The sequence below is a fragment of the Symphodus melops genome (genome assembly GCF_947650265.1).
Source record: "Symphodus melops genome assembly, chromosome: 6".
Lineage (NCBI taxonomy): Eukaryota > Metazoa > Chordata > Actinopteri > Labriformes > Labridae > Symphodus > Symphodus melops.
In genome coordinates, this window is record NC_136696.1 from 1,100,236 (window position 1) to 1,115,469 (window position 15,234).

A 15,234-nucleotide genomic window follows, 5' to 3' on the forward strand; every position below is an offset into this window, starting at 1 on the left:
GATAAAGTCCTAAAGTAATGATTGTGAATACATTAGTAATCACTAATGATGTAGAAATAAAGAAATACAAGATGCATTAAAGTAGGAGTCAGATCTTGATGCTCAGGAACCTGTGATGACCTGGTTGAGATGCTGCAGAAAAAAAACCATGTTCGCCTTACTAGTAGCATCCTTGGCACACAAGTACCTTCTGATACGAAGTTTGCAGGTCCAGGCAGGTCTGAAGGAATCCAAGACCAGGATCCAGATTTTTAGTTTTAAGGTCAATGATTAGCATTGTGTTAGACATGAATTATAGCAATGGATGACAGCCCTGCCGCCATGATGACTGAGAATCTCGTTGTCATTGTGACTGAATGACAACTGTCTGAGTGAAACGACTTTCAATTACAACACAATTACTGTGATAGTCTGGCCATTACACGGTTTAAAGGCTAAATGAGTAACAATTTAAGAATGCATAAAGCAGAGATCGAGTATATCCTGTGTAAATGTCTCTCTGAGTCATGGCTGTCCACCAAGAGAGCGACGCACCAGTTCTGCTATCTCTGACCATGACTGAGCTTACAGGATCTATATCTGCTTCACCAAGGCTGGCCAGCCGCTCATCCCTTTGTGCATGAAGTTGTTAAACTGCAGAATTACAGAAAGAAACTGCGCTCGCTGTTAGTTTCAATGGCTCGCAAAGATTTGTGGGGCTATGAGCCTCCTCAGACGCAACTGTTAGCCTACTAATGTGACGATGCAGTTTCAATGGTTTCGGAGTCATGCTGTTGCCCAATGGCGACATCTAATGGATCAGAGTCGACCATCCTTCCTTTAAGGGGATTACTTGAAAGTCTGTAGAGACTTCTTTGACAGTATTTACGTTTTGAGGTATTTCAGCACTCTAAAGTCCGTTCTAATTGAGGATCATGTTTGCACGAATTAGTCGAGAGCGACGTCAAGTTTGATCCGGCTTCAACGACATGTATTCGAAGACATGTTCCGTAACTGTAAGTCAGATTTAATTCGGGTGTCAATCGAGGTACATGTGCATGCCAAGTATCGCTTGTTAGATAAAACATATATTACCTGTTGTTAATTAAATATTGAATTAATTCCAGATGTCATAATGTGATTATGGCAAATCCTCATAACAGCAGTGTTGCAAGTATTTATGCAGCCCTAGTATGACTTCAAGCTGTTGAAACAAGCAATATGTTGAATAAAACAGGTGCAGGCAGAAAACTGGGAGGAGGACCCAATTACAGTAAAACAAAAATATTTGTTGAACAAAAGGCAAAACAAAACTTACTCAATTAAGGAATCCAAAACGTCCAAAAAACCACAAGGAACAAAACAAAGTAAATCCAGGCAGTAAAGAACACGGGCAAACAAGTAACTTCAAGCAAAGGACAAAAGACAATGAACTGACAAGAGGGTAAGAAAACACAGACTAAGGGTGCATCCGAAGTGTCTTATTTGCAGTCTCCTCGGTCCTTGGTCCTCGGCCGAACAGGAAGTAGTTCCAAAGCCGCCATGTTGAGGATCGTCCCAAAGCTCTTATAGTGAACGGAGGAGAGAGGATCGAGGAGAGAGGAGGCTGATCCGAGGAGCGATGACCGAGGAGATGCGAGAGTTGACTTCACGGAAGTCTTTTCACTGACAGACACGCCCCCTTCTCGTATATCAGTCAGTGATTGGACGCTGCACAGGATCAGACTTCAGTGAAACTTCTCAACATGAGCAGAGTTTAATACGGGAGAAAAGACGGACATTAAAAAGAGGCTAAACGGAGCGTCGGACATTTAAACAGATGATGAACATCAGTGAGTTTGTAAAGAGTCGCTCTGTGATGAGCTGGGATTAAAAAGAGTCTGACGAAGAGGAGTCCGTTTTATATTCTCACTTATCTTCTGAACGTTTCATCATTTAGATTCTAATCAATCATTTTCAGTATCCTGACACATAAATATCTGTGTTTATAAAATACAGAGTTCGTTGTCTAAATACAGGCTAGGTTCAGTCCAAACTGATTAATAATAATCAATAATTATAGACAATTCAAAATGAAATCTTTGAGTCAATAGAAACTGTCCTTTTGGTTTGAAACAGACTGCAGGTTGTTCTTCAGGTGTTTTTTTTTTTATCAGGTAAAGACACTAAACACTGTAACTGTGTTTCATTAGAAATAATACAGTGTGTGTGTTTGATTAGAAATAATTTAGTGTGTGTGTGTTTGATGAGAAATAATACAGTGCGTGTTTGTGTGGACATAAACAGCTGTTAGTCTGATTGACAGCTGAACGTGATCAGCTGATGTCACGTCATGTGACGCTGTCGAGGAAACAACGTCTCATGTGTCTTAAAGCTGATTTCCTCGGTCCTCTCTCCTCGGCTTCGTTTCCTCCGTGCATCTCTGGTGGGCGGGACTAAGACGCAAGTGGAGGAGACAACTCGGAGGACACTCGGTGCAAATAAGACACTTGGGATGCACCCTAAATAAACAGGGCTAATCAGACACAGGTGAGACTAACAAGACAGGTTAGGAAAATCTGGGTCATCAAGACAGGAGGAAAACAGAGGCAGGAAACCAGACAATACTGATGACCAGAACATTGAGGACAACTACAAAGTCAAACTTGACACCGAAAACACAACCTCAACCAGATGTTACAAAATCAAACAGGAAACACGAGGAACCTAAAAACACAAGTAATAGGAAATAAACATAGGAGGATACAGGGAAACATTAGGAATCATTCATACACACAAACACTAGGGAAAGAACGAAATCTAAAACAAGATGAAATACAGAAACACAACCAAACAACAACCATGACAATGAGTAAACAAAAAGTCTGACACCTCTTTACAAGGAATATTCCCATTGAGATGAAAAAGATCTCTTTTCTAAGGGAGTCCTGGCCAAGAAGGCAGCATCAAACTAAACATAACAGTTTCACATTTAAAAACAAAAAAACACATTTAAAATAAAACACAAAATAAAACATCTCAAAGCATCAACTGAACCATCAGCACGTCAGTTCTCAGCAACCAGACATGTACACACTGTCACGATGTAGCAGGTAGGAAGCAGGAGGAGGACCCAAGTGCAGAATAACTTAATTTATTTTAACAAAAAGGGCAAAAACTTACTTAAATAACAGAAATCCAAAAATCACAATGAGAAACACAGGGAGCAGGGAGATGAAGCACATTCGCGGACAACGGCAAACCACCAGACAATGACAATGAACCGACAAGAAACTGAGGCAAACACAGAGACTAAATAGACAAGGGGTAATCAGACACAGGTGAGACTAACGAGACAGGTGAGGAACATCAGGGTCATCAGAAAGGCGGGAAACACAAGGAACAAAGAACACAAGACCAGAACACTGAGTACAAGTACAAAGTAAAACCCAACACTGATACCACCAAAACCAGATCTACAAAATAAAACAGGAAACACTAAAGACTAGACTTAAAACACAAGACAGGAAATAAACTAACAGGCAACATAGGAGGACACAAGGAAACACACTCAAGACTAAAGAAAACACAAGACTATGAAACATTAAAGCACACAAGGGAAAACAATCAACACTAGGAAACAAGTACACTAAGGACAGAATGAAAACTAAAACTAGAAGAAACACAGAGACAAAAACCAAACCATGAGGTTCAAGGTTCTTTATTGTCAAATATGCTCCATGTTAAACATACAGCACAGATGAAATTGCAATCCCCCCCAACCCCCAGTGCAAACCTGCAGTGCATAAAAAGAGCACTAAAAAACTAGCAATACTATACAACAAATAACTTAACTAAAGACATTTGGACAACAAATAACGAATAACAGACAATCGACAGACAAGGCACTTGTGGGTATTTCACTATGAGGTAGTATGTGGATAAATTAAAATATTAACAATATAAACAGAGTGCAGATTGAGTTACAAAGTTAAAAAGTGAGGTAGTGTGTAAATAGTGCAAATAGCATAAACAATAAACGGCTGTGCAGAGTTTTTAGAGTGCGTGAATTAGTGGAGCGCGCGGGGGGTGGAGGGGGGTGATGCCAGGTCCTGTAGGGGCAGACTGTGGCAGGATGCAGGGGGGGGGGATGGAGGTTAGAGGGGTGAAGGAGGGCAGAGAACTGAGGGCAGAGGGGGGAAGGAGGCGGAGGGGGGATGGAGGCAGTGGGGGGAAAGGGGATGAGTGGACGGTGGGGGGGAGAGCAGGGAGGGAGTTGAGTCTCCTGACTGCCTGGTGGAATAAACTGTTCTTGAGCCTGCTCGTTCGAGCACGGAGACTCTGCAGTCTCCTCCCAGATGGCAGCAAGCTGAAGAGGCTGTGAGACGGGTGGGTGGGTGGGGTCACCTGCAATCCTGGTGGCTTTGCGGGTGAGACGTGTGTTGTAGATGTCCAGAAGGGGGGGAAGAGAGACACCAATGATCTTCTCGGCTGCTCTCACGATGCGCTGCAGAGACTTCCGGCAGGACACGGTGCAGGCGCCGTACCACACGGTGATGCAGCTGGACAGGATGCTCTCAATGGTGCCTCTGTAGAACGTGTGCAGGATGGAGGATGGGGCTCTCGCTCTCTTCAGTTTGCGGAGGAAGTAAAGGCGCTGGTGAGCTTTTTTGGCCAGTGATGCAGTGTTGAGGCTCCAGGACAGGTCTTCGGAGATGTGCACACCCAGGAACTTGGTGTTGCTCACCCTCTCCACTGCAGCACCGTCGATGGTCAGAGGAGCATGCTGGGTGTGCGTTCTCCTGAAGTCCACAACAATCTCCTTCGTCTTCTCCACGTTCAGATGGAGATTATTGTCCTTGCACCACAAGGCCAGCCTGCTCACCTCACTCCTGTAGATTGACTCGTCGTTGTTGTTGATGAGACCCACCACAGTCGTGTCGTCTGCAAACTTAACGAAGAGGTTGGAGCTGGAAGATGGGGCTCAGTCATGGGTCCGCAGAGTGAAGAGGAGGGGGCTCAGCACACATCCTTGGGGGGCCCCCGTGTTCATCATGATGGTGCTGGAGGTGTTGCTGCCGACCCGAACTGCCTGTGGTCTCCCTGTCAGGAAGTCCAGCAGCCAGTTGCACATGGAGGTGCTTAGGCCCAGGTTGTCCAGTTTGTGGATGAGCTGCTGCGGGATGATGGTGTTGAATGCTGAGCTGAAGTCGATGAACAGCATTCTGACGTGGGAGTCCTTGGTCTCCAGGTGGTTGAGGGCTGAGTGGAGGGCAGTGGAGATGGCGTTGTCAGTCGAACGGTTAGGCCGATATGCAAACTGGTAGGGGTCCAGGGTGAAGGGGAGGGCAGACTTGATGTGCTGCATGACTAGCCGCTCGAAGCACTTCATGAGGATGGGTGTTAGTGCGACCGGGCTGTAGTCATTGTGGCAGGATGGAGACGACTCACACTGTGGTCAAATATTCTACCTTCCTTTGAAATTGTTCAATGTGATTTAGGATTCCAGTTTAAGGTGTTCTTGTAGTTTACACCATGATGAAGGAGCAAAAGATTTAAAGGCACTTTCACCAAATGTAGTGCGGGTCCGAGGAACATTATACATAATAAGGCTGCCGGACCGAATGTTACGGGTACCGTTTGATCTAGGAGCCAGTAGAGAATACAGATAAGGAGGCAGTTTGTGCAAGACTGCATCACAAACGAGTGAAAATAAAGAGTGAGAAGATCTGTTCAGAAAAGAACCCCAAGATGGATCTGGTCTCAATGAACATTTATTCAAAGGCAGAATAAGCGTTGGAAGACCCCTCTCTCACACGGTGAGGAGAGAAAGAGGCCCCGAGAAAAGGCAAACATGAACACTTATACATTTCCATCACACTACACAGAGCACTCCCCATCACGCCACATAGAACCACTGCCCACCTGGCAGGGCACCATCTATCCCCTAGTGTGAGAGAAGACACTACATGACTATTTAGCATCTCCCAAGGCTGAGAAGGAGATCTCCTGGTGAGAAAGAGCCTGGGTGACTCTTCCCACATGTACAGAGAGAAACAGAATAAAGGGAGCGAAATGATGGAAAACAAAATACCCGATAGGCTGTGCATGTCGTATTCTAAGACATTTCACATACATTTTATATGACAGACTCTATGAGACCTTTGTACATATAGTACACATGGAGTAACATTCTCCATAGCACGAGTTTGGAAACCAGTGTTTGAAACAAATCGTAATGCTGCATGATCTACAGAATCTAGCATTTTCAAAGATGATGAATTTGCATGCATATCTAAAATATCACCATAGTCAATAACAGGTAAAAGAACCGCTTGAACACTCTCTTCCAGGCACCAAAAGAAAAACAACATTTATTTCTATACAAGAAACCCATTTTCATTTGTAGTTTCTTAGTAAGACACTCAATGTGACGTTTGAAAGAGAGATTTTCTTGGAGGAAGAAACCCAGGTATTTGTAGGTTGCAAGTCTCTCAATCACTTTGTTGTTATTCTTGAAGCAGACTGTATTGTGAGTGAGAGGCGCTGTCACTGAGAAACCACATTTATGCCAGTGTGGAGACAATGATACAGCTTTGAGGCAATTACCGGATTTCACCGATTTTTTTGGATGATCAGGCAGCTTCCTGCACCAGCGTGTGCTGCCATTGCCCGTGGGGCTGAGGCCATTGGAGTGGAGATGACGTTCTCCTTTTGAGTTGAATCTGATTGAAGCAGCGTCTCCAGCTGCACACATGAACACGCATATTTGAGCGTATATTGCAGCGTGAGCCTGAAGAAACAGAATGACTGTGGAAGAGAGAGAGTTTTAAGCGTTTGACAGCAGCAGGTTGATTGGTTGAGAAAGGTCGTGGCAGAGTCTGGTTGGTTAATTCCAGGATGATACACGCCCAAAATCAGCTGCTCACCAGAGAGAGAGAGATAGACATAGTAGTAGGGGGTGTGGTTTCAGAATGAATGAAAGAATTACACCAGTCTTCCTGTCTGAACTCACGCTGAGCTAATTAAATGTTCAAAACTGAAGACACAAGATTATCTGAACTGATATTATATTTGATTATGAAGCATACACACACACACACACACAGACAGTGAGTGTGTGTTCAGAATGTTCTTATTATCTCATTCATCATTCTTTTTATTCTCTTCTTTTATTCTTTATTCAGTTTGATGAGCTGCAGTTTGTCAGAGATCAGCTGTTCTTCTCTGGCCTCAGCTCTGAAGTCCAACCCCTCCCATCTGAGAGAGCTGTACCTGAACAACAACAAGCTGCAGGATTCAGGAGTGAAGCTGCTGAGGGACCTTCTGAAGGATCCAGACTACAGACTGGAGTATCTGAGGTATGTAAAGGTGTAGAGGCTAAGCCGATGCTTTAAGCCACTGAGGCGTTGCACCTGGGTTACTAATTGACGCGCTGTTGTTACCTTGTTTCATGAATGAAAGTCCACTTGTTTCTTTGTTGTTCATCATGCCATTGATTTATTTTCATCCATTTAGTTCACCATTTCCATATTTCACCGATCAAACATCCCCATAGGTAACCGTGCTTTCCACTGCTTTAGCGGTCAAAAACTGTTTTGCCCTTCCAGGTGGAACACCTGACCGCTAACAAAGGTTCCTACCTTATATAGACAATTGTGACACACCCTGTTAGTTGACAGACACACACACCCTGCATATTATATTAATAATCTGCTCCTACAAAAGGGTTACGTTGAGTCCATCCTGGTCTCTGCTGCTTTAAGTTGAGTCTGTCCCTTTCTCTGCTGGGTTAAGTTGAGTCCGTCCTGGTCTCTGCATGGTTAAGTTGAGTCCATCCTGGTCTCTGCTGGGTTAAGTTGAGTCCATCCTGGTCTCTGCTGGGTTAAGTTGAGTCCATCCTGGTCTCTGCTGGGTTCAGTTGAGTCCATCCTGGTCTCTGCTGGGTTAAGTTGAGTCTATCCTGGTCTCTGCTGGGTTAAGTTGAGTCCCTCCTGGGTTAGGTTGAGTCCATCCTGGTCTCTGCTGGGTTAAGTTGAGTCCATCCTGGTCTCTGCTGGGTTAAGTTGAGTCCATCCTGGTCTCTGCTGGGTTAAGTTGAGTCCATCCTGGTCTCTGCTGGGTTAAGTTGAGTCCGTCCTGGTCTCTGCTGGGTTAAGTTGAGTCCGTACTGGTCTCTGCTGGGTTCAGTTGAGTCCATCTTGGTCTCTGCTGGGTTAAGTTGAGTCCATCCTGGTCTCTGCTGGGTTAAGTTGAGTCCATCCTGGTCTCTGCTGGGTTAAGTTGAGTCCATCCTGGTCTCTGCTGGGTTAAGTTGAGTCCATCCTGGTCTCTGCTGGGTTACGTGTAGTCCATCCTGGTCTCTGCTGGGTTAAGTTGAGTCCATCCTGGTCTCTGCTGGGTTAAGTTGAGTCCATCCTGGGTTAAGATGAGTCCGTCCTGGTCTCTGCTGGGTTAAGTTGAGTCCATCCTGGTCTCTGCTGGGTTAAGTTGAGTCCATCCTGGTCTCTGCTGGGTTAAGTTGAGTCCGTCCTGGTCTCTGCTGGGTTGAACAGTCCAGGACTCATCAGTCATGAAACATTTGAAATGTTGGTTTTAAAAACATTTGCAGGAGAAGTTTGTGATAAAAAGCAACAATAAAAGTAGAAGTTGTGTAAATGTGCATCAAAGGTGACAAACAGCAGCAATGATTGAATCCTGATCTTCTGCTTGTTCTGCTCTGACTTAATGAGCTGGCTGAAGCTTCAGTGAGCTCAGAGCTCCGTCAGTGTCAGTGCTGCTCTGTTAGAATCTTTTTACAGCTGTCAGTCTGAAGAAACAGCAGAGACACACCCAGCTTGTTTTCATTGACTCACTTTATTCTCATTTCCATGTGTACACAGAGATTTTAGACAAACACTCAGGAAACAGGATTTGTCTCAAAGTCAATGAACTCTGTTGAACTTGGACTCAGCTTGATTTAGTTTGAAGCACAAATTCATCATTTCCTGATAAATCTTGAAGCTCCAGTGACCTGTGAGAGATCATCAAACAGGAAGTGAAAGTGATGACGCTGCTCAAACATTGAATATCAAAGGAAGAGGTGGGACGTGAAGAAGAACAGACTTTGTTTCTTTTTTCATCTTTTCACTTTTGAGCCCAAAGTTTAAAAACAGGTTTCTGTTCTTTCTGCCCTTCAAGGGTTCAATCAGCTTTGTTGATTTCTGTATTGATTTCAAATGACGAGGGTGAAGATGAATGAACATGAAGATGTAAACATGTCAGAGTGTCGTCATAAAGAAGTAAGGAGCAAACAACATGCAGTGAACAGGAGTTTACAGAGGAGCATCCAAAGTGTGTGAGATGTTTCAGTCCAGCATAAAGTGAGCTGCAGAGTGAATGTTTCTGCTCCAGGAGCTAAAGAGTGGGAGGATTAAAGTCAAGCTGCACTTCATCACATGCTTCTCATGTGTTCATAAGTAAACTGCAGCCTGTCACTTTAAAGTGCTGCTGTGATGAGTTTCCATCTACAGACGTGTGAGTGCACATACTGCTGCTCAGGGTTGTTTTACATCATTAAGCTCCGCCTCCACAACATGAAGTCTGACTTCAGTGTAAACGGATGAGAGCAGATGACGAGGAGTGAGCGTCAGTTCCTCAGTCACACAGACAGAAACCTGCAAACTGTGTGGCTGACACTGAAGCAGATTCAGAGCAGAAGACATTCTTCATCCAACTCATTTCCTGTTTGTGTTCACACATGCAGCTCACTCTGAAAACATCTGGACAACTTTATGTAGCACCTTCAAAACAGATGTTTACAATGTGCTTTAATGGACCAAGCAAAGGCAGGAACTAATGATGCCTTCAGGGACTCTCTGTGCCTTTGAGCTTCAAGTCAACAACACGTGAACACGAGAGCTGAAAGGTGGCGTGCTACTTTAAACGACCACTTCACTTCTGAGTTATCAGAATAATAACAATGATCTTATATGATTATTATAATAATAATGATCTTATATGATTATAATAATAATAATGATCTTATATGAATAATAATGATCTTATATGATTATAATAATAATAATGATCTTATATGATAATAATAATAATAATAATAATGATCTTATATGATTATTATAATAATAATGATCTTATATGAATAATAATGATCTTATATGATTATAATAATAATAATGATCTTATATGATAATAATAATAATAATAATAATGATCTTATATGATTATAACTCATGATTTCTCTGATTTTTGTCTTTTTATATCAACAGCTGTGAGACGTGAGTGTTTAAAGAGAGAATCCTGTTGTTCCTGACGATCACAGAGCTGGAAGCAGCAGCAGCTGGTGTTTGGTGAGTCTGTAACTGGGCCGTGTTACTGGGAGACTGACGGACCAATCACAGCTCAGATGAGTCTCAGTGCTGCAGTCTGAGCTGCTCTGAGATTAGCTCCACCGTCACACAGGACCATGACCTCGGACTGTTTTCTATTCTCATATTCTGAACTTAAACTGCTTCATGACTCAACGAGCCAAGATGAACTCTTTGGATATAAATGTTTGTGTTACAGCACCACCCTGTGGACATGTGCAGTGCTGCACTCTTATTCACAGATAACAGTAGAAGTTGATGCCACCTGTTAAAGTGTGAAGTTGTGTTTGTAACCACGAGTCGTTGGTCGTCTGATAATAAATCAGTCGTCTCTTTGTTGGATCCAAACAAAGAGGAGGCTTCACTGAGTTTTTAAAAGAACTACAAACATGGATGTCTGGATGTTTGAACCTTCAGTTTGGATTATCTCAGCATTTTAAATAGAAATACATTCAGTCTGTGGAGGTTTGATCTGAAGAATAATTCATGTTCAGGTTCTGTTCCTGCTATCACTGCTTTCTGCCAGCAGGTGTCGCTGTTTCCACAGTTTTCTCCCAGACTGATGGATCTGAGAGATGATTTCTCTGTCAGGAAACACAGTTCAGATTGTCCCTCCTATATATATATATGTCTATGGTCCCTCCTGTCCACGAACACTCACATTTTTTCCTTAACCCTGGAAGCAGTTAAGTGGCGGCCATGATGAGATCCGTTTGAATTCTCTAAGAGTTAAGGAAAGGAGGCTTAATGCTTCCTTTATAACCTCCTTTAGGAAACACTGGAGCATCCTTTACCAAAGGAGATATGAAAGTGCCGACCCACAATTCATTGGGGCCACAACTTTTAAAGCGACTGGCTCATCCGACCCGTATCGGAGCGTTCAGGAAAACTAAGGATCTGTGAGAGGAGACATGTGGAGACAATCTGCATATTGATTTGACTTATAATTATTTACAGCCTTTGTGTTTATTTCATTTCTTTTTATTGTGTGAAGAAGGTGAACTTTGCTTTTATACATTCTTGTATCATGTTTGTGGAGATGATTTGATGTTATTTGATGATTTAATAGGAGAAATTGTAAAAGGCCAATAAAACCTTGTTTATAAAAACAGAAAAGAGACGCAGATCATAGAAGTTAGCTCTGTAATAATTTACCTTAACTTTAAACGATCTTAAACCCAGAGGTAAACTGTGAACGTGATGTTGATGTTATAAAACCATCACAGTGAAGTTTCCTGGTGTCTAATAAAGCCTTTTATTGTTATTCACACCACGTGGTTTTTAGGATTATTTCACCTGTAAGAAGGCTCAAACATTTTTAATGAAGATGTGACGAGAAGAAACGACACATGACATCAAAACACAATTTTTAGAAGATAGAAAAAGAATAACATCTGGATATATAATTTATAATGGTTATCAAATGCAATTTTAATTGTTCTGACAGAATACACCATACAACGTACTTAAGGTACCTTCACCGTTTCAACCTCTGGGGGGCAGTAGTGCTCCATGCAAGTTTTAACAAGATCACGTTCAGTATTTGGAAAGTTTGATTTCTGATAACTCCGCTGTACATGGTCGGATTTGAACCCTGGTTGGATGAAAATGTTCGTCTCAATGTCCTAAGAAAGTTTATCCACCTGAAAAATCAAATAAACATTTGTTAGTGAACATGGCGGTATTCTTTCTTTGGTCAACAGATGTGGCTATAAAATCCATGAGGCAAATTCCAGAGGAGGCCGGAGGAGTATCTGGTTGTCATGTAAATCAAGTATCCCAGAACATACAGTAGATGTTGACCTAGCCGTCTCTGGTTTGTTTCAGGGCTGGAACAAACCGGTTTCTGATTAGCAGATGCGTATTGAAATTCTTTGAAGGTGTTTTCTGCGTCTCGCGAACCCCCCAAGGAGTTCAGTTTGGTGTCAGAGTCATTAACTTTGTCTGTAAGGGAGTGTGAATCCAGAGGAAGAGAGAGAAGCTCTCTGTGAGTTCACCGATTTAGATCAATATATTCCATAACAGCTTAAAATTATAAACACAAAAAGACTGATATCTTGAGAGAAGTGATCAGACCAGCAGAAAGATGAGAAACAAAGAAGACTCAAACAAGACGCAACAAAAACTCTTCAACTCCTCCTGTCTCATCCTTTGCAGCAGGCAGAAAAGGGGCGGGGCTATGCTCCACCCATAGTGAGACAAGGATCCAACAACTCAACAGTTGAATTCCTTATAACTAAAGTCAAAGAAGAATAAAAGTAAATAAAAAGCTTTATGAAGTCACCATATTGAACTAATTATGAGCTCTCATTGAGACGGTCATCTCTGAACATTCAGGAAAATATTCTGGAAATCTGTCATTCAAAGTGTTAATCAATGATTCAGAGGAAATGCATCAGTATGAAAACAGAAAAGATAATGTGACCCTCTATATATGATAATAAAGAGTCTTAATATATGTTTAAAGTTGTATGAGCTTTAGAAAAATACTGAGCACAAGATGGGAGAAAGATGTTCAGTTTAAATCCAAGAACTCACTTTTAAACAATTCTTTTCTTTTCCTTTTAAACAATTCCCAGAGATTTTACGATGTTTGTCATTGTTGATTAATTCACAGACAGGAGGTCTTCTGACCTGGTCTCAGTCAGTTGTCTTAATTTGGTTAGATAATCTTTGTCTAATGTATAAAAGGGTTCAGGGAAAGATAGTCGGGGCTCAGACTTCATGAACTGACCAGGTATCTGTCTGTTGTCAGGGACACGTAGTGTTGAACCCAGAGACTCTGTAACTTCTATTCTTGATTCATCGGGTTAATAAACTCTGTTAACCTGAAAGAGACATCTTCAGTCATTCCTCTCATTCCATCAAAAGAATGAGCAGAGATTTGAGGTAATTATTTAGAGGAGTCAGATTTCTATTAACAACATTTAGGAAAAGGACTAAATAGCAACTTTTATCCTTCACTTGGTGACCCCGACGTGATGGGGGATGAGGTTTGATGGAGGACGTAAGTATTGATTAATTTATGAAAATTTTATAAAATGTTTAATTCAAATGTATTAATTTCTTAAGGTAGTAGAATGACTGCATTGCAGTCTATGGTACAACGTCCAGACCTATCCAGACATCGAGAGGCCTCACAAAAACCAAAGGTGAACACAAACCTTTTCCATAAAATTGTGCACATTGGAAAATCTAAATTATCGTTGTCTGGTTTGGGTATAGACGGTGTAGCAAAGATCACTAGTTCCCCACAGGTTTCCTCCTTATTATTTTACTGCACCTCACTTCAGAACACTTCCTGGTTTCTCCCTCCTCCCTGATTGCATGTGGTTGCACTGTCACTGATTAGTTCAATTGCATTCACCTGTTCACGGCTTATTTAAGATGGCACTCCTCATCACTCACGTTTGGATCTTCACATGGGGTGGCAGTTCAGAGCTGGTAAGGTGGTTTTTCCTCATTACTGTTTTTTAGTTGTCTAGTCTACTTTAATTTTGCTTAAGTACTTTATTTCCCTTTAAAAGAAATTCTAAGTTGAACAGTCCTGTTTTAATTATTCTAATATTGTGTTATTTTGTCTTTCAGAGCTGCACCAACATTTCATGTGTGTTTTTTCTCCTGTGGTTATTATTATTATTTAACCAAATAAACCCCTTTGAACCTGCTACGGTCTCCAACTCATGCATTCTGGCAGATGCCCATGGTGACAGCCCTCTCCCCCTGAACCCCCTTCAAAACATGGTCCTTCGAGCCGGAGATTGACTGTTTACTATGGATTCCTCAACAAACAATGAGTTTTTAAGACACTCTGAGCGTACCCCTCGCCTTCCAACTTATCTTCAGGACTATGACGTACAATATCCTCAAGTTAAAGGTGCGTCATGCCAAACTGAATGTACCCATCCGGTAACAGACCAACCACAGGAAAACACACATGAGATGCAGGACAGACTACAAGAGCTCCAGAGACATGAAACAGACGATAAATATGAAGAGCATTCTCCACATCCTGTACCAACTGATCAGACTGAACTACTGAAAGAACTGCTTGTAACTATGAGGAATGTCCAAAGTTTCATGGATAGATCGTGTACTCCATATTCCTCAAAATCCGCTTCATCCTCAAGAAATCGACCCTATGTATGTAGCGAACCAACAGTTTCTCCAGTTGATCAACAGAATGTCAGGTCTCTGGGTGCTATACCTAAACAGTACCATTCCTCCTCCTGTCCACCAGCGGTCAAGCGTCATCCTGCTGCTGTTTCTTCTGCCCTACCCCATATCCAAAATGTATCAATCCTGGATGCTGCAGTTCCTTTAACTGGTTTACCTCAACCTATCCTTTCTGCAGAAGAATTGCCAAGATCCAGCCTACCTGCCGCACCCCAAGATTGCAATCCTCAATTTCCTAGTTCTGAGCCATTGAATCCTTGTTTTAACCCTACACAGCCTCTAGTTCCCCTTTCTCCCCTGCCAGATATTTCATCCTCAGTTCTTCAGCCCCCTATATCTAGTGCTCACCAGGAGCAGAGACTCTTGGCGTCCACTGCTGGCCGAACTCATGTTTACAAAGTTGAAGGTCCATCTTTCCCCGACCTAAGAAGAGAAGATGAGCTGCAGTACAGAATGTTACGTATGGCACTAAGTAATCTCCTAGACCCCAATGAGACGGAACACTTCAAATATCACATTCTTCTCGATCATCTTAAAGTGGATCAAGCCAAAAGACTGGCACTTGCTTTCTCCTTTGCTCCTGACCCTTATACACAAGCACTCAAAGCACTGGATGAACGATATGGACAGCCGAGACAACTGGCATTGAAAGAACTTCGAAACATCATGGATCTTCCTCCCATAAGAGCTGGTGACGGCCACACTCTGGATGACTTTGCTCTTCGTGTTCAAG

General features: G+C 42.4%; 1 protein-coding gene across 1 annotated transcript in view; it reads left to right on the plus strand.

The window, feature by feature from the left end:
• Window positions 1-15,234, plus strand: part of LOC306825396 (uncharacterized protein) — a 498,202-nt gene that overhangs the window by 389,690 nt on the left and 93,278 nt on the right. Inside the window, exon 14 of the mRNA XM_079346114.1 lies at window positions 7,146-7,319. Coding sequence (XP_079202240.1) covers window positions 7,146-7,319 — 174 coding nt within the window. The remainder of the gene's footprint in view (window positions 1-7,145; window positions 7,320-15,234) is intronic.